An 18,350-nucleotide genomic window follows, 5' to 3' on the forward strand; every position below is an offset into this window, starting at 1 on the left:
CAAAAGAAAGAAGAGCAGAATCATGGCAGGTGTCTCCAGCTAGCATTATCTTTTCCCTTGGAAGCCTCATAAGAAACTTTTTAAGGCGAGGGAGTGTGAGTAGCATCAAAGGAAGGTTGTTTCTAGGACAAAAGTGAAATTGTGAAGCTCCCTTCTTATTTTTGCTATTGGATACTGGATCTTAAGTAGATCCAGATCTTAAGCCAGTGTGGTGTAGTGGTTAAGAGCGGTAGTCACGTAATCTGGGGAACCGGGTTCGCGTCTCCGCTCCTCCACATGCAGCTGCTGGGTGACCTTGGGCCCGTCACGCTTCTTTGAAGTCTCTCAGCCCCACTCACCTCACAGAGTGTTTGTTGTGGGGGAGGAAGGGAAAGGAGATTGTTAGCCGCTTTGAGACTCCTGAAGGGGAGTGAAAGGCGGGATATCAAATCCAAACTCTTCTTCTTGTTTGTGTTATAGTATTGGAATATGGTTTTTTGGTATGTCTTCAGGAGAAGGGATGATTAATGAGTAAACTCTTCACAAATCTGGAGTGGAGTCCCTAATACAGTTGCGTAGTTCTTATACACCTTTGTCTTGCAACATTTGCAGCCAAGCTGGTGCCAAATGTATTGCTCTGTTTTCCTTTGGACCACATCAGCAAGGCTGAGAGGTCTTCTAGTATGGGCAGAGTAGGACTCGACATCCATACACACTGCCCAGGCTTGTGCCCTGGGGAGGTCACTTCAGTTCTTCTAGTGCAGCCAAAATAACAAAATAATTCTTCAGAGGTTTGACTTCACCCCTGGATGCACACTCCATCGTCTCTCAAGAAAGGCAGATGCTAATAACATTCACTATGAGTTTTCTGTGTTACTATGAAAATTACTGTTTTTATTGTTTTGTTATGTCATTATGGAATTGCTTTTGTACTGTTTGTTTGAAATGCATCCCTGTTCCTTTGTAGTAATCCACTTTGAGCATTCTCTCTCTCTCTCTCTCTCTCTCTCTCTCTCTCTCTGTGTGTGTGTATGTGTGTGTAAAAGCAACGTACAAAGAAAATCAATGAATGAATGACAATAAGGAGAGTAGGGTTGGTGCTAAAATGTAAATATAACATGTGAAAATTCAAGTTGAAGAAGTGAATATTTAAAGAGCACATGACAAAAACTATACAATGAAGGCACTAGACATTACCCTGCAGAGAATTCCATATTTTAAGAGCTGGCACATATAATGACTTTTCTCAGGCATCACCAACTAAAAAAATTGGCAAGGTACACCTTAAAAAAAAAGTTATGGGAGTTCTAAATGTATAATCTGACCATGGGGGACTTGGGGAGGAAGTTTAAGTTTCAATTTAATGGATTAATAATGACTGGTAGTCCGAATCATAGAACTGTAGAGTTGGAAAATACAAGTCAAAATAGCCAGGCCCAGAAGAGAGGGAGGAAGAGTAGCGGGACTTTGCTCATTGAGAAACAGATATTTGCTTCTAATGGAATATCAGAAACAGCATCATTCAAATTACTGTTTTTGTTGAGAAGTATTTTGAAATAATAAAGACACTATTTTCTACCAGCTTGGTCAATTTTCCATGTTATTAACCTTGGAGAATGATTTTGAAATACTTTACTTTTTCATTTGCAGTGTGTTCATTGCACTGCTATCTCAGTTTTTAATGCCAGAACTAACTGCTAGGTATCTTGTGCAAGCCCTTCCTCCCTACTGTATATTCAACCTACTTGTTACATATTTAATATTAATGTTTTATAAATTCTACAGAAAGTGCCAAAAACCAGCTCAAAGCTATAAGAAGATCAGGAGTCTATTCACCCTAGAAGTCATTATGCTGCTTCTGCTATTCAGAAATCCTACCTGCGGAATCTTGTAGAGGCCTATGTTTTCTCTCATATGGAAGGATGTATCAAAGCTAAGTCCCCCAACAATGGCCATGAGGTTCTTCTGGGTGTCACATTTATAGTTGGGGACAAATATCTGCGATTTGAAGAGCAGGTCTAATGTGCTACGACAGGTCATCCTTGCATCATGATAGCTATCATAGATGTGGAACCCAAGAGTGATATTGGGCAAGACTGTGGGGTTCACATTGATCTCTTTCACAGCAAATGCCAAGGCAAGTATGTGCTGGTAGAATTTTGTCACCATGCTGCAAGTAAAGTTATTTAATATATCATTCCAGAGGAGAATTCTACAATGCACGAAATCAACACCCCACAATTTTGGCCATTTTTATCTCAAATAATTTTTGTTGAAATGAATTTATGCTATCTGTAATTCATGTTTCTAAGCTAACAGACAACACACAGTTAATGAACATGTCTGATTCATCAGGGCATCTGTGTTCTGCATGGTTCTTCGACACACCCACCTTTCATCCCTTCCTCAACTTTTGTAGCTCAGATGATGATGATGATGATTTAAAAAATCCCTTTCCCTCATCCTTCTCTTTTGGTAGCTGAATACTTCACATATCTCATGAAGTGCTTTCTGACTCAGAAAAGTTTGTCTCCTATACTCATTTACTTTGAATAACCGCAACTGAACTCATTAGGATGTTTATGTGAGTGGATGGGTATATACAGATGTATTGAAGCTCAGTGGTTCCATATGAGCAATTCTGCCCATTTCATTTTATCGTGTTTATATTTTCAATCTTAAATTCAGTTCTTCACATTTTCACATCAGCCCAATGGACACTTGCTGTATGAAATCTTGCCTAATATACTGATTCCTGCAAATACCGGTTTGGGGGTGTGTGTGTGTGTGTGTGTGTTGCAATAGTCCCTAGCATGAAGTATTTTGATTAATACATGTGCTGAATATAAACTTTATTCGCCTCAGCCAATGGCCATAGCAACATGAGAACTTTACAATATACACAGAAGAAAGTGAAAATCATATATTAACAGGACAGTTTGGGGTCCTGAGTCAACAGTCAGATAATGAACCTTATTCTGATTGCCCCTGCTAAAAACCTAGCAACCTTTGTTGTTGTCTGCTCTGCTTGATCTGCCAGAAGAAAGGAGACTGTGGAAGTGACTGAGCGCCCTGGGATGCGCAATACAGAGTGTTTTATGTACACTCTGTTTTCTGGAGAATTTTAATACAGAGTTCTAGTGATCCAAAAATTCCGTAAGGTGGTTCGCTGGACATTCACATTAAATATTTGTGATGATCTTTAATTGTATTTGATTGATTGATTTACTTTCTACGTTCAGTGTATTATATTGAATTTCCTTTGATTTATATGCCATTGCAAAAAAATTTAAAAATACAATATAAAAAATTAAAGAAGTAGAAATGTATAATTCAAAATCTAGCTCAGTGGCTTATAAATGTCAATGTACAGTCTCAACCATCAAACTTACAAACTTAAAAACATAACAAAAAAGAAAAAAGACTTGTTGGGAAGAGAGGAGACTCTTACTATGAAACATCGAACATATTCTGTGAAGGGTGTTCTTTGAAGAAAACTTCATAGAATATATAAAAGAGTTGAGAAGAAATCCCACCAATGATGAAGTCCCCTGGCTGGTACCACTCATGAGGAACAGGAAAAGGCTCTTTCATTGGACACCCGATATTATCTGCTCTACTTACAACAGGCATTTGCAGGAAAAGCAACACCAACAGCCACAACATCTTAGCAGTGTAGCTTTTCTCCCCTACAGCAAATCTCTTAAGTAGAGATTTCCTAGTCTACAGCTGTACTGAAATTATTTTTAGATGTTTTCAGATGTTTCAATCATTTTATGCTTTGTGTGTTTGCTGCCCTGGTTTCTTTTAGGAGGAATCAGAAGCATTGGATGAAGCCTGGCAATGGAAATAAAAGTAGTGATAAATCTAAAAGAGTGAATTGTCAGCTATATATTAGAACCAAAACCTGACAAATGCATGCCTTGATATATAGATAAGAGTGTCAACATCCATTAAAGTCCTGACTTTTTTCATGTGCAAACAGAAAGTCTCTTAAGATTTGACCAAGTGAACTAAATATAATTATTTGGATAATTGTTGGAAGAGATAATAATTTTCTCAGTATTTTAGCTCAGTTACACTTTTTTAAAAAAGCATGTTTGGTTCGATTTGTTCATCCAAATCTGATTACATATTGCCTCTGCCTCTTAGTGGTCCCCAATGTGGAATTTTTCAAAGCAAGCTGGCTGGAAAGTCATGGTGAAACTTATGCTTTGTGACTGCAGAGCAAGGATTTCTAAATCACATGATTTAGATGTTACAGCAAAACAGAGCTGAGTACGATCAGTTTTCTGTTGACCCACTGCCTCAAATTTCCTAATGCTCAAATCGCATAGACCACAACATGTAATTATCACTAGGGACACTAGGAAAATGGTCCTTTGCAGCACCCCACAGCACAACTTCTGCAGTGCTCAAAGATATTTAGTAACACTGACTGCAGCCAAAACTATGCAGGTCAGCCTGAAAATCCCTCATTTCTTGGGGGAATCCATCAAATTTTATCACTCTCCAAAAGTAACTAACCCAATGGTTCCTCAAACACTGAAGAGTATTAGCAGCAATAATAAACGGGGAGGAGGGGAGGGACAATATAATTTTGAAAATCCTCCAAGTTTTATTCATTTCAATTCTCAGATTGCATGACAACCCAGCTCTTCCATAACTCATTTATTGGAGAAGTAAAGTTGTAAAGATGGGAGGGTGGGGGGACGAAAACAAAAACCAGGATTCGTTTTTGGGTCTCACCCTGCGGCAACTGCCAAATTCCAGTTTTACCAAAGCAATGGGCAGCTCCCATTTCTCAAGAGTATGAATGAATTCAGAGCAGAATACACTTTTGTCATCAAGGTGACCAATCCTTACAGACCAATCAGATACACAACGAGCTAGTGTAAAATTAAATTACATTGGGATAAAGAACACTATGGAGCGGGACTACTGTTCGCTGTACTGGCCAAACCCTAGCGGAAGGAAAATAAGCTTTTAAAATTGTGTAGGAGATAACCTAGTATGGAAACGGGCTGCATTCTATTCTGATATAGTATGTGTATACCCTGTGCATTGAACTGCATTGTCATTCAAATGTTTTACTAACACATCTGCCTAACATGTATACTTTCCCCTTCTCATGCCACTTTCCCCTTAATTGTGCGGTTTTCTGTCACTAACTCAGAGCTACCTCAACCAGTACCACATTTCCCCCTTTGTCTCTAAGCGGTGCAGGCCTGCACTGGGTTTCTTCTAAGTTATATCATACCCTCCAACATTTCTGTGATGAAAATAGGGACATCTCATTCCATATCCTTCAATATTTCTCCAATGAAGATAGGGACATCCTAAGGAAAACTGGGATATCCTGGGATCACCTCAGAAACTGAGATACCTTCTGTAAATCTGGGACTGTCCCTGGAAAATAGGAACACTTGGAGACATTGATTTGGCATTGCAATAACAGCAGAATCACTAGCGGAGGCTGCAGTTAAAATGGCCTTGGTCTTAAACAATGCCACTTCACATATAGAAGACAATGAAGGAAAATCCCCAAGGTTCTTTTTAATTCTTTCTCCTTATTAGTTGCTCTCTGTTGTTCAACTCAGGCCTCAAGATAATGATGTAGCATTTAGGAACAAAGATGCAGCCCAATAATCCAGCACTGGAGGCCAAGATGGAGATGATCTCCACCACTACCATGTATTTCCCTTTGGTGCTCAGGTAAGTTGGAAGAAAAGAAAGCCAAACACTGCAAAACAGCAACATGCTGAAGGTAATGAATTTGGCTTCATTAAAACTGTCAGGTAATCTGCGGGCCAGAAATGCCACAATGAAACTGGCAATCGCCAGGAGGCCCATGTAACCCAGGACACAATAAAACAGGATTACGGACCCTTCATTACATTGCACAATGATTTCTGCGGTTACAGAGTGCATATCTAAATCAGGGAATGGGGGAGATGTCATCAACCACAAAGTACAAACAATAGATTGAATCAAAGAACAGGAAACTACAACAGAGTAGGCCAGTCTTTGCCCTACCCACTTCCTCATGCTAGAGCCTGGCTTGGTGGCCATGAAAGCTACAACTACAGTGATTGTTTTGGCCAGCATGCAAGAAATAGCCACAGAGAAGATCATGCCAAAAGCAGGTTGTCTGAGAAGACAGGTCATTTCCCCAGGTTTTCCAAGGAACAGCAAAGAAGAGAGGAAGCAGAGCAGAAGAGAGACCAGAAGTGTGCAGGTGAGGGCTCGGTTGTTGGCTTTGACTATGGGGGTAGCTTTGTGCTTCAAAAAAGTGCCAAACACCAGGGTTGTGAGAAGGGAAAAAGAAAAAGCAACATAAACTAAGCTAATCCCGAAAGGTTCTTCATAGGAAAGAAAGCTCATAGTTTTGGAGATGCATTGATTTTCATACAAAATAACTTTATCTAAAGGTCAAAAATCTAAGCATTAAGATTATTATACATCATTTCATATATGTAATAATTATGATATATACACTTTAACACGCCATTTTCTAAGCAGATGCTGCTGTTCTGTTTTAATTCCCATTTTATGTAACTGTTTTATGTTGTATGTCAAAATGTAATCAGCAAAATTGATTACAAAGTATGTTGGATTGATTGGGTTTGTTTATCCCAAATCTGATTGCATGTTACCTCTGCCCCTTAGTGGTTCCTGTTGGAAAAACGCCCGCCCGGGTTGCTTGCCAGCTCCCAGACCCACCGGGGCATTTATCCGGAGGTCGCTATCTGACTGGAACCCAGGAAACCTCCTCAGTCCAGAGAGACTATTAATAAGCGACTCCTCCCTTTTGAGAGAAGCACACTCACTTTCTCCTGGCAATCCATCACAGAAGAAAGAGGCAGTCTGTAGTCTCCAGCTACTTTATTCGACTGTACATACAAACTGTACATACAAACACACATGTCTGTTCTCCCTGAGCGGTCCAGCATCAGAGTCTGCGACTCGACACTGCTTCAATCCAGAAGCAGAAGAGACACTCAGCAAACTCCACCCAGTTAGACTGAGTACTCTGAGAACTGACTCAGACTTCCTGTTCCACGCTCAGAGACATCATCTGATGTCAACAACCTTGCTGCTTCCTCGCAGCTTGTGGGAACTAAAATCCCAACATCCTCCCCCATTTGAGTAACACAAAAACAAAAGCAGCATCAAGTGAGGAAAACAAACAGTTGTTATACACATAACCATCCCCTGTTGTCCCAGTTCCACCTTTGGAACTACCTGCAACTGGATCCACCAGTTGAAACCTCTGGTTACTCCTTTTCCAAGGAACTAGAGCTTCGGCTCTACCTTGGCTAGGGAGAATTGCGTTGCACCCTGCAACTTCCAGGAATGGCTTTGTCTCTGCCCTGGACAAACCTTGAACCTGGCTTGAGCTGTTAACTACAGCTATACATGCCATAGCTGAGTTTGCAAACTCCTGAGAGTACCTTTTGGGTGGTATGCCCTTAGTAACTCTCTCAGATCTGCGAATGAGGTGCAGATCCTCCTTGCTGGCTGGTTGTTCCTTTGGACTTTTGGGAGAATTACGTCCAACAGTAAACAGTGGTTCTTGCAATTCCAGTTCAGCCTGAACCTGTGTAGGCCTGGACATTGTGTATGAACCCTTCTCAATGACTGTGTCATCATAATGTTCAGTGGTGCTTTCACTGTCACTCTCAATATCAGAATACACATTTGTATTGATCTCAGTGGGAAAACAGTGGAGAATCTCTCTCTCCTGTCTACCAGTGCATTCTACATGTTTTGTCAGAATCACTGAATCAGACTCGGGAAGAACTACTCTGTAGTAACCCTTTTCGTAACCCACAAAAATGCCCTTTGACTCCCTGTGGTGTCTCCACACGCACCTGGGATGCAAAAACCCTTAAGTGTTTCACTGAAGGTTTTCTCTGGAACAGTTTCTCAAATGGAGAACTTTCCATAACAGCTGAAACCTTTCTTACCCACGTGTAAGAATACGCGTTCAGCGACTCAGCCCAGAACTTTTTGGGCAAATCTGCTCTAAGCAGTTGTGCTTTCATGCCTTTCTGCAACTCTGTGTTCACCTTGACACAAACACTTGTTCCATGAAGCCTCTGAGAGAGCAACCTTGTGCTCTATGTTGTGTTTCTCTAGGAAATCCTCGACATCCTGTGAAACAAAAACTGGCTTTTCATCTGTGAAAAGACTTTCAATTTTGGCATCATGAACAAATTTCACCTTTTCACAAAACTCTTTGAATTTCGCTAAGGTCTGTTGCGGCTTCTGCAATACGTAAATCCAAACATATTGAGAAAAACAAACAATGATTACAAGATAGTACTTTGCATTGCCTCTGGAGAGCGGTAGAGGATCAATTACATCAGGATACACACGCTGAAACACTTTGGTAACCTTTGCGTGTTGAGGTCCCCAATCCACCCCCCAAAATAACTCACAACGGACACGTAATTTTTTGTTTAAGATTTTTGGCATGATTTTGGCCACAACTTTATTAAAATACAAACTGTGAGTGGTTGTTTAGGCATTGGTTAAGACTATCTGTCCCCCCGCCTGGGGACAGAACTGACTTCCGGGCACCACCGAAATACAGTGCGGGGGAAAGCAAGTCAGGGAAGAATTGGAGCTGAGACACAGACCCTCAACTCTCACCCCCTGCTCCCCGAAGGCTTGCCGGCCCTAGTCCCATTCCAGGGATTGGACGAAAAGATGGCAAGCCCCAGGATTCCTTTAACGGAATTCCCTTTCCGCAGCAACCATGGAGGGGCAGGCCCAGCCTATCCTAACCCCTCCTCCACCATATTTATAACCAATGCCTAACCACAACCTTACAAGTTGTGACGATTTGCTACGCAGTAGGCAAAAACCACCCAGCCAGCCAATTTGCCAGGTGGAAAAATTCCTACCAGGCCCCTGCTCAAAGGCAGACGGCCCCATGACAGGCATAGCAAGGTCAACGCAACAACCCCTTATTCTAGGGCGGGTGGGCGGGTGATCCGTTGCACGCAGCAAAAGAGAAAGTAGAAGGCTGTGTGCAGAGTATTTAAACCTTTTACCCCTCCCACCAAAATTGCAACATAACTTTTCCCCCAGCAACTCAGCAATCCAATCAATGCCCCCTGGCCATCTTGGAGAACTTACCCAGCAACAAAGGGGGTGGCTCAGTAGACCCCACCGCAACACGTGCTCTCCCTGAAGGAGAACACGCTTTGCAGAAACCTTCTGGCTTTTCTCATATGCTTGGTATTCAGTAACCCTGCATTCTACCTTCCAATTAATTCATAAATGCTCACATTCTACCAGAATACAACTCTTCCCTTAAAGGCGTGTTTTAACATTCATATTGCATCACAATACAGTTCTTCCCATTTTGCTAGTTTCCACCAATCACCAGGTCTGAGGCATAGAGACAGTTCTATGATGTTGGAGTGAGGTTGGAATAGCAGAAAAATTTCTATAGGGTGGCTATAGTAAAAATGCCATCCATTTTAAACAACACCACTTCATGTGTAATAAGATGGTAAAGGAAAATTACTAGGGTTCTTTTTAATTCTTTCTCTTTATTAGTTGCTCTCTGTTGTTCAACTCAGGCCTCAAGATAATGATGTAGCATTTTGGAGCGAAGATGCAGCCCAATAACCCAGCACTGGAGGCCAAGATGGAGATGATCTCCACCACTACCATGTATTTCCCTTTGGTGCTCAGGTAAGTTGGAAGAAAAGAAAGCCAAACACTGCAAAAGAGCAACATGCTGAAGGTAATGAATTTGGCTTCATTAAAACTGTCAGGTAATCTGCGAGCAAGAAATGCCACAATGAAGCTGGCAATGGCCAGGAGGCCCATGTAGCCCAGGACACAATAAAACAGGGTCACTGACCCTTCATTACATTGCACAATGATTTCTGTGGTTATAGAGTGCATATCTACATCAGGGAACGGGGGAGATGTCATCAACCACAAAGTACAAACAATAGATTGAATAAAAGAACAGGAAACTACAGCAGAGTAGGCCAGACTTTTCCCTACCCACTTCCTCATGCTAGAGCCTGGCTTGGTGGCCATGAAAGCTACAACTACAGTGATTGTTTTGGCCAGCATGCAAGAAATAGCCACAGAGAAGATCATGCCAAAAGCAGGTTGTCTGAGAAGACAGGTCATTTCCCTAGGTTTTCCAAGGAACAGCAAAGAAGAGAGGAAGCAGAGCAGAAGAGAGACCAGGAGAGCGTAGGTGAGCGCTCGGTTGTTGGCTTTGACAATGGGGGTATCTTTGTGCTTCACAAAAGTGCCTAACACCAGAGTTGTGAGAAGGGAAGAAGATAGAGCAACAGAAGTTAGGCTGATCCCGAAAGGTTCCTCATAGGAAAGAAAGCTCATAGTTTTGGAGATGCATTGGTTTCTCTTCCTGTTTGGATATTGATCTTCTGGGCATATGAAGCAGTCGTGCGTATCTGAAAAACAGGTCAAATTCCAAAGGCAATTAATGTGCTTTCTTTGCCTACTGTATATCAGTTGTCTAATTTTAACCTGCTCCTTCTTATTCTACCAACTCCATCTGGTGAAAGGTTACCCAATTTTTTTCAATGAATCCGGGGACACAATAAAAAAAAAAAAAATACTACATGTTCAGGACGTTGATGCTGCAGTGATGGCGTGGCAGAGGGGTGGCCACCCCCTTGAGCCCAACCGCCATGTTTCCCCTTCCTCTGAGGCTTCTATCTCCTTTCTCCATGAGCCTGGGCAGCCCCTGAGTTGCTGGTGGTGGTGCTGGTGAGGAAGCAGTGTGCGGTGGGTCAGGCATGGAATGCAGAGAAGGAGGGCGGAGAGCGGCCTCAATCCCACTCCTACTTGCCTGCAAGTAGGAGGTGGGTGGGGATCCCGCAGCTGGAAAGGGAGGTTTCCCATTGCCTAACTGAGAGATCCCTGCCCCCTCCTGCTTTCACACAAGTAGGAGTTAGGAGGCTGCTCCGATAGGCAGCATGAAGCCTCCCTTCACAGCTTAGTTGCTGGGGTCAGGGAAGGTGGAGGCAGCCTGAAAGCTGCATCTTAGAACCCCTGCACCATGGTCATATGGGGACTTCTGAGCAGCTCCAGAAGCCAGCCAGAGCCAACTGCTCCGGGTTACTGAGACTGCCGCTGCTGTGTTTCCCAGGGACATTAGATGAAATCTGGGGACATTCCAGGAATGGAATTTGTCCGGGGACTTATTTGCAAATCTGGGGACTGTCCCTGGGAAACAGGGACGTCTGGTAACCCTAAGACGGTGTGGCTGCTGAGACTCTACCTGTCTGAGTATTGTCTCACTAGGGTGGAACATACTCTGTCTGTCTTCCCCCTGGATAACTGCAATTTACTCTGTGTGGGATTTACCTTTGAAGGTGAATCAGAAACAACCAGTAATCTAGAATGCGGAAGCTGCCGCGACTGTATAACACCAAAAGAACTACATTGTCTACCAGTATGTTTCCAATCTCAATTCAAAGTGTTGGTGCTGTCTTTAAATCCCTAAACAGCCTCAGCCCTGTATGCCTGAAGTAGCGTTTCTACCCACATCGTTCAGCCTGGACACTGAGATTCAGCTCTGAGCACCTTCTGGCAGCTCCCTCATTGCAAGAGGTGAGGTTACGTGGAACCTGGCAGAGGACCTTTTCAGTAGTACATCAGCAGTCCAAAGGGCACCATATAAATTAATAGTAGTAGTAGTAAATGATGTTAAAGTGACAATGCATTTTATTATCATACCAGGCTCAAGATTATCAGCATGTGCCAAATATTATGACTTCTTCACCTATTTGGGCTTATTGCAGAGATAATTTAATAGCCACAAAGCCAATTATATCATTCATTAATTAATTTTAACCCAATGCATCACACTTAAATTATCAGGTTGGGAATAGAAGTCATGTTTTTGCTACTTTTCTATGTCCTTGATTGACAGACCATATAAATATTCCTAGTATGTCATCATTCAACCATTTCCTATCTTGAATGAACATCTATCTCGCCTGCCCTTAAACTTTTTACTAGGATATAACGGAGTTTGCACCTTTATTCTAAAACTTTGAATTACTCAATCAGTACACACCTGCAACAAAATCAAGCAATCAACCCAACTCCTGCATCAAAATAGGTGATACGTACTCCTGTATCTTTGAAATCATGCACCTTATATGAACCAGTCACATACCAAAAAGATGCAATGCATCAAATATCAAAAATAAAGTATACCAAGATTGTTTTATGTAGTAGGTTTTCATTTGTGATGGACTACCATGAGTTAAGTTGCAATAATATGATGTTCCTCTGATAATTTGGGATTTAAGGGTATTGGAAATTATATACTATAGATCTGTGTTCTTCAAGGGGAAATGTAGTACTGTGGTACCTCGGATTAAGAACTTAATTGGTTCTGGAGGTCTGTTCTTAACCTGAAACTGTCCTTAACCTGAAGCACCACTTTTGCAAATGGGGCCTCCTGCTGCTGCTGCCCCGCCTCTGCACAATTTCTGTTGTCATCCTGAAGCAAAGTTCTTAACCCGAGGTAATATTTCTGGGTTAGCGGAGTCTGTAACCTGAAGTGTATGTAACCTGAAGCATATGTACCCCAAGGTACCACTGTCTAACTATCCCTACCTTTGGCTGTCTAATCAGTCTTGTCTTTGGGAGGCTCATTGCTTAGTGACCGGTCTTACCCTTGCTGATCCAGGAAGTTATGATTTCACCAGTGTTTCTAAATTCACAATCAGTAATTTAGATTTATAATGTGAACTTGTAATGTGTCTTTTGTTGTTGTTGTTATTCCTTTAGCCTCAGATATCTTCTCATCCATAAAGGTCAATGAAGGTCAGTTAGGTAAATTAATTTTATTTTCTCAGCATATATAGCAAAGACTTATCCTTGACTGTTAAGTACTATTTGTCCTGATATGGAATGGGGCAAACACTCCCCCTTAATATGGTAACTGCTTCAGAGGGAACTGGGGTGAAACAACTGCCAGACCCAGAACCTGTGGCATATAATCAGGTTCAAACCTCACATCTGAACAGATTAAATTTGTCATTGTTACCATCGTTATCACTTGTCCGCTGATGTAATGCTTAAACTATTTCTTCTCTTTTGGATATCTTAAACTATGTTGGGGCAACTTCCAAATCCATCCATCTTTTGGGTCCCTCCCAACTTTAAGATTCTATGAGTCTATGAGAAAGCATTGCAGACAGTGGCATAGGAAGGGGGCGGGGGGCAGCCCGCCCCGGGTTCCATCCCTGAGGAACACCTTTGGGATGCTCATGCTCAGGGGCCGCCCCCATTGGGACACTCGCGTGGGTGACGTGCCACACCCCCACGGGCGACGTGCCACTCCCCCAAACTCCGGGTGCCAAAGCCCCTAGCTCCACCACTGATTGCAGAAGAGTAATTAGCTTCTCTGAGTGTTTTTGAGAAAGTGCTGGATGTCAGCAAAGAAATATTTGCACACCATACCAAGCAGAATAGCTTACTTACATGCACAGCATGGTAAATAAACGTTTGTAATGAGCTCTTTGTCAAAATCCATAATAATAATTTGTGATGAAATAAAAAATGATTTCTTTCTCATGTACCATTCTGGTCTGAAATCTTGCCTTCTGGACACGGAGCACAATCATAGCAGCAAAATTTTTCACCTTCCTTCCTTTTCTTCTGATGACCAGGAGGGCAGTGTTCGGTGCACACCGAAATGGGCATCACCTATCCATAAACAGGAAGGGGTTACAGGTTGGATTTTATTTTTATTTTTAAGTTATCCTACTGAATTAATTGCAAACTCATTCTATGACGGGCAGTCAGGGCATGCAGATATAGCAGTAACCAGAGAATGAATGACTGCTACGAAGAGCACAGAGAGAAGTAGTGACATTATTCAGTTTGACTTCACCCTCAAAGCTTAACCCCTCTATTGTTTCCCAACAGGGGATGCCAACAATTCAAGAAACAACAATTCATAAATAAAACTTTTGCATTGCATGCAGCAATATATATAATCTGACCATTGAGCCATCTCCCTTGCTAACATTAGATGTTGCTGATCTTTGCCATTACTTCTTGGAGATGAGGAAGACGTTTCAGTTCAAGTATGATTCTTTCCACCGAGGTTGGCTCTTGTGCAATAGAAAGATAGATAACCCAGTGATGGATCACTAACATATTTAATCAATATCCCTTAAATCCCTGTCATATACAAATAAGGATTAGGTAAAATTTACAAAAAAATATATTGATGCTTATTGGCAGTTCAGTTTTGCACCTAGGATTTCCATGTGCTAAATAATCAGATTGTCCCTGTGACTATCCAATACAAAGAGACATAGTATGCAGAACAAATAGCTGTTCTGTCAGGACACCTTGGGAGAACATGGGGGTTACAGGAATATCCCAGGATTCTGACCTGTTTAAAACCTTTATGCCACATTATCATGTCCTCATGAATGATGAATTTCTTTCCTTCAGGAGCAGTATCATCCACCTCTCCAACTTTCACTCGAAGGAAGGACTTGCTTGGGAATATGACCATGTTCATGATGTCAAATCCATTTCCCATTTCCTTTTTAGCAGTAAAGGACAGTGATTCTCCAGCTGAATTGTTAAAGGAAATGCCATGAAGGAAAGGGTGGAGCTGATTGAAAGATTAAAGACAAGGGTGGGGGAAATGAAAATTTTGAATTTAATGCCATGATACACACACACACACACACACACACACATTTCACTATTAGTGTTTGGTAGAATTATCTAAGAAAGATCAAAAGTGAAAAATCAACTATTTTACATAGAAGATAAAAAGCTACATTATACATTGACTACACAATGTCTTTCCAGGCCAGAATGTGCAATACATGACGTAAATATACAAAGCTTTGTAAAAAAATAAAAATAAAATGTGGAGTACCAGTTAAAACATTTTATTTTATTTTATCCCCCCCCCTAAAAAAAAATACAATATGGACTTATTTCCAGCACACTACCTGCCAAGGCTGCAGATCTTGAAGTTCAAATGTGTTATGACCCATCCTTGCTCTGGGTTTGGATCTCTTTAAAGAAATGTCATGTAAAGCATGAGCCACCACATGGACAGCATTATAGATACTGTAGCTGTGGCCAGTCATACACATTTCAAAGAGTGGATCAGGAAGACTCTCCAGGCTCTCCTCTCTTGTACATTGCTCACTTGTGTCCATTGACACATTGGGGTTTGGAAAATCACAGTCAAATGCTTGCTCCCAGAAGTCCTTCAGAAAACCATTTTCTTTTATCCTATCAGGCTTTATGCTTTGAAGAAACTCCTGGAACCCTGGAAGCTTTTTTGAGTGAATTGTGAAGCAAATGGCACCTTGGAAGATACCAAGATCCCAGCTCCTTTGAAGCCCCAACAATATGAAATCAATCTGAGTTGTTATGATCCAAACTTTTGTAACTGATTCAATGTCATTTTTTTCAATATCTTGTAGAAAAAAGAAAATAGCTGTCAGCCATATGAGTGCCATAGATTCTCCATATATGATAAATGTGTGGGCTTTGTCATCTTTGACATCATTGTAACTACTTAATAGGACGTCGTAAACTTCATCAATATTATCGAAACGGGCTAGTTTGGGGAATCTTTGTATGAAGGCTGAACAGATTCCATTTTTGGAAAACAGTGGCTCCATCGTCTGCAAGAATTTTTCTCCACTTTCATCATCCACAACAAAGAGTCCAACCCATGTCCATCCAAAATGCTTAAGCAAGCTTATAATTCCCATGTATTGATGGGCTTCATTTGGAACCATGCGGTAGAAGGAAGAGATATGACTTTCCTCAGTCTCCTCCTCAATGGGAAATGAACCATATGTGAGCTACAAGAAATTGCACAGATATTACAGAAGTACATTGTGAACAATGACTCTTTCGGTTAATTCTCTACAGCTTTGAATATATGTCCAAGTTTCATAAAAATCATTGATGAATCATATTATGCCCTGTATGGAAATTTACGTCTTGTTTTTAAGAACTGAGTATTAACTATAGACACTTTCTGAATCTTGGAATCACAGCAATAATAACACCATGATATCATGGGGGAAGTGTTTTCCGCTACCCCACCCTTTGCGCTTGTAGGGCTAATAACAAACTGCTGCAGGTGAGGAATTTTGAGAAACATCATCTGAGTGGTGTTTCTGCAACCAAGGGGAAACTGTGAAGTTCCCTTGTCATTTTCTTATTAGCTGTTGCATGTTGTTAAATAATCTTGTTATATTTATAGTATACGAATGAGGGGTTTTTTTGGGGTATGTTATTATCTTTGTATTGTTTTGCTATGCTATGCTATTGTTATTGTTTGCTATACAGTGGTACCTTGGTTTAAAAACATCTTAGTTTATGAACAACTTGGATTAAGAACGCTGCAACCCCAGAAGTAGGTGTTTTGGTTTGTGCACTTTGCCTTGGAATAAGAACATGTTCCGCTTCCAGTCGAGTGTGTTCCACTTGTAAATACAGTAGAGTCCCCCGCTGCTATGGGAAAGCACGTCTTGGTTTAAGGACGCTTTGATTTAAGAACGGACTTCTGGAACAGATTTAGTTCATAAACCAAGGTACCACTGTACTATGATAATTTTCTGATGTTATTGCTTTGGTGTGTTAATATGTAATAGCTTTGTAATATTGGCTTGAAATGTACAGTATCCCTCTTTGATATACAGTAAGCTGCTTTGAGCATGATTTTGTTTAGGGAAAAGCAGTATGCAAATACAATGAATGGAAAGACGGATGACAATCAATAGAATAAGGCTGGTCTATATGTATATATAGTGTGAAAGGCTGGGGTGAAGAAGTGCGTCTTTAAAGAGCACATGGCAAATTAGTATTCACTATGCACTGAAGGTGCTAGACATCACACTGTAAATAATTCCAAAATTTAGTGGACGCCATAGAAGGCCCTTCCCACAGCAAACAAACTGTCAACCAGTACAGTTTTATTTACAGAAGAGAGCAAGGTGCTGTAAAGGCACTTTGATAATTGAGAATCATATATTGCTGCTACTGAAAGTTAATAATATCACAAATGAAAAGATTGCTTCAAAAAACTTCTTTCAAATTACGCCACTTTCTTGGTGGGATTTTGAAATAATAACGATACTCCCATTTTCACCAAATAGATAAGACTTTCATTTTGGTTCCTTCAGAGAATGATGTTGAAAATTTATTTATTGCTATGCTCCCCCAATTCTGGGCAGGTAAAATGTTAGGTAGCTAGCACTAGCCTTTCCTAACAATTATATCTTCATCCTCCTGTTTCGTATTTAATAATAATGTTTTTTTTAAAATAGTAATAAGAAGAAGAAGAAGAAGAAGAAGAAGAAGAAGAAGAAGAAGAAGAAGAAGATATTTATCAGTTCTATGGAAAGTGCAATAATTTTGGTCCCTAAGGAAGATCTATTTATGAATAGGACTCCATAAGAAGTCTATTCATCCTGGAAATCTGCCCAATCACCCCATTCGGTGATAATACCTGTGGAATCTTGTAGAGGCCTATGCTGTCTCTCATATGGAAGGAGGTATCAGAGCTAAGTCCCCCAATGATGGCCAAAAGGTTCTTCTGGAGGTCACATTTATAATTCGGGACAAATCTGTGAGATTTGAAGAGCAGGTCTAATGTGGCGCGGTAGGTCATCCTTGCATCATGATAGCTATCATAGATGTGAAACCCAAGAGTGATATTAGGCAAGATTGTGGGGTTCTCATTGATCTCTTTCACAGCAAATGTCAAGGCAAGTATGTGCTGGTAGAATTTTGTCACCATACTGCAAAAAAGTTAATTAATTTACATTTTCAGAGGAGATTTCTACAATGCATAAAAATAACATACCACAGTTTTCCCCATTTCTGATTCAAATTGATTTTGATTGAAATTAAACAATGGTATTTGTAATTTATTGTTCTAAGCTAAGAGACAACAAGCAGTGGATGGAAATGATGATTAAGCTGCACTTTTGTGTTCTGCATGGTACTTCGACCAAACCGCCTTTGTTTCCTACATTCATTTATTCACCTTTTCCCAGAAAACTTTATATAAAAAGACATAAGTCCTGACATAAATGCACCTGCCTAATTCACAGTTGCTGCATGAACTTTTGCCTAACATACACATTTTAAAGGAACTATGTTAAAATATAGTGGGGGGTGGGAAGCAAATACACACAGAGACACACACAAAATCTAGCCCAGGAGCTTACAAATGTCACTGTACTGTCTCAACCATCAGGCTAACCATTCTAGTATATGACACAAAAGAGACTACAGATAGATGTATGGTAGAGAGGAGACTCTTACTATGAAACATCGAAGACAAT

General features: G+C 40.9%; 1 protein-coding gene across 1 annotated transcript; it reads right to left on the reverse strand.

Annotated features, from left to right (window-relative positions):
• Positions 1 to 9,531: 9,531 nt before the first annotated feature.
• On the reverse strand, positions 9,532 to 17,800 carry LOC128399188 (vomeronasal type-2 receptor 26-like). The gene is made up of 5 exons (XM_053360436.1): positions 17,510 to 17,800; positions 14,985 to 15,854; positions 14,408 to 14,635; positions 13,584 to 13,710; positions 9,532 to 10,433 (listed from the first exon to the last, which is right to left on the reverse strand). The coding sequence occupies exons 1-5, from the start codon at positions 17,798 to 17,800 to the stop codon at positions 9,532 to 9,534; spliced, it is 2,418 nt and encodes an 805-aa protein (XP_053216411.1).
• Between the last annotated feature and the right edge of the window lie 550 nt (positions 17,801 to 18,350).

The sequence above is a fragment of the Podarcis raffonei genome, chromosome 13 (assembly GCF_027172205.1).
Source record: "Podarcis raffonei isolate rPodRaf1 chromosome 13, rPodRaf1.pri, whole genome shotgun sequence".
Classification (NCBI taxonomy): domain Eukaryota; kingdom Metazoa; phylum Chordata; class Lepidosauria; order Squamata; family Lacertidae; genus Podarcis; species Podarcis raffonei.

Bases quoted from the DNA above. Each gene is read 5' to 3' on its own strand.
- LOC128399188 (XM_053360436.1), bottom strand. From the start codon at position 17,800: ATGGTGACAAAATTCTACCAGCACATACTTGCCTTGACATTTGCTGTG. The intron at 15,855-17,509 runs GTATTATCACCG...AATTTCTTGTAG, and splicing joins GCCTCTACAAGATTCCACAG to CTCACATATGGTTCATTTCC. The intron at 13,711-14,407 runs GTCAGAATCCTG...GTTTATGGATAG, and splicing joins GGCATAAAGGTTTTAAACAG to GTGATGCCCATTTCGGTGTG.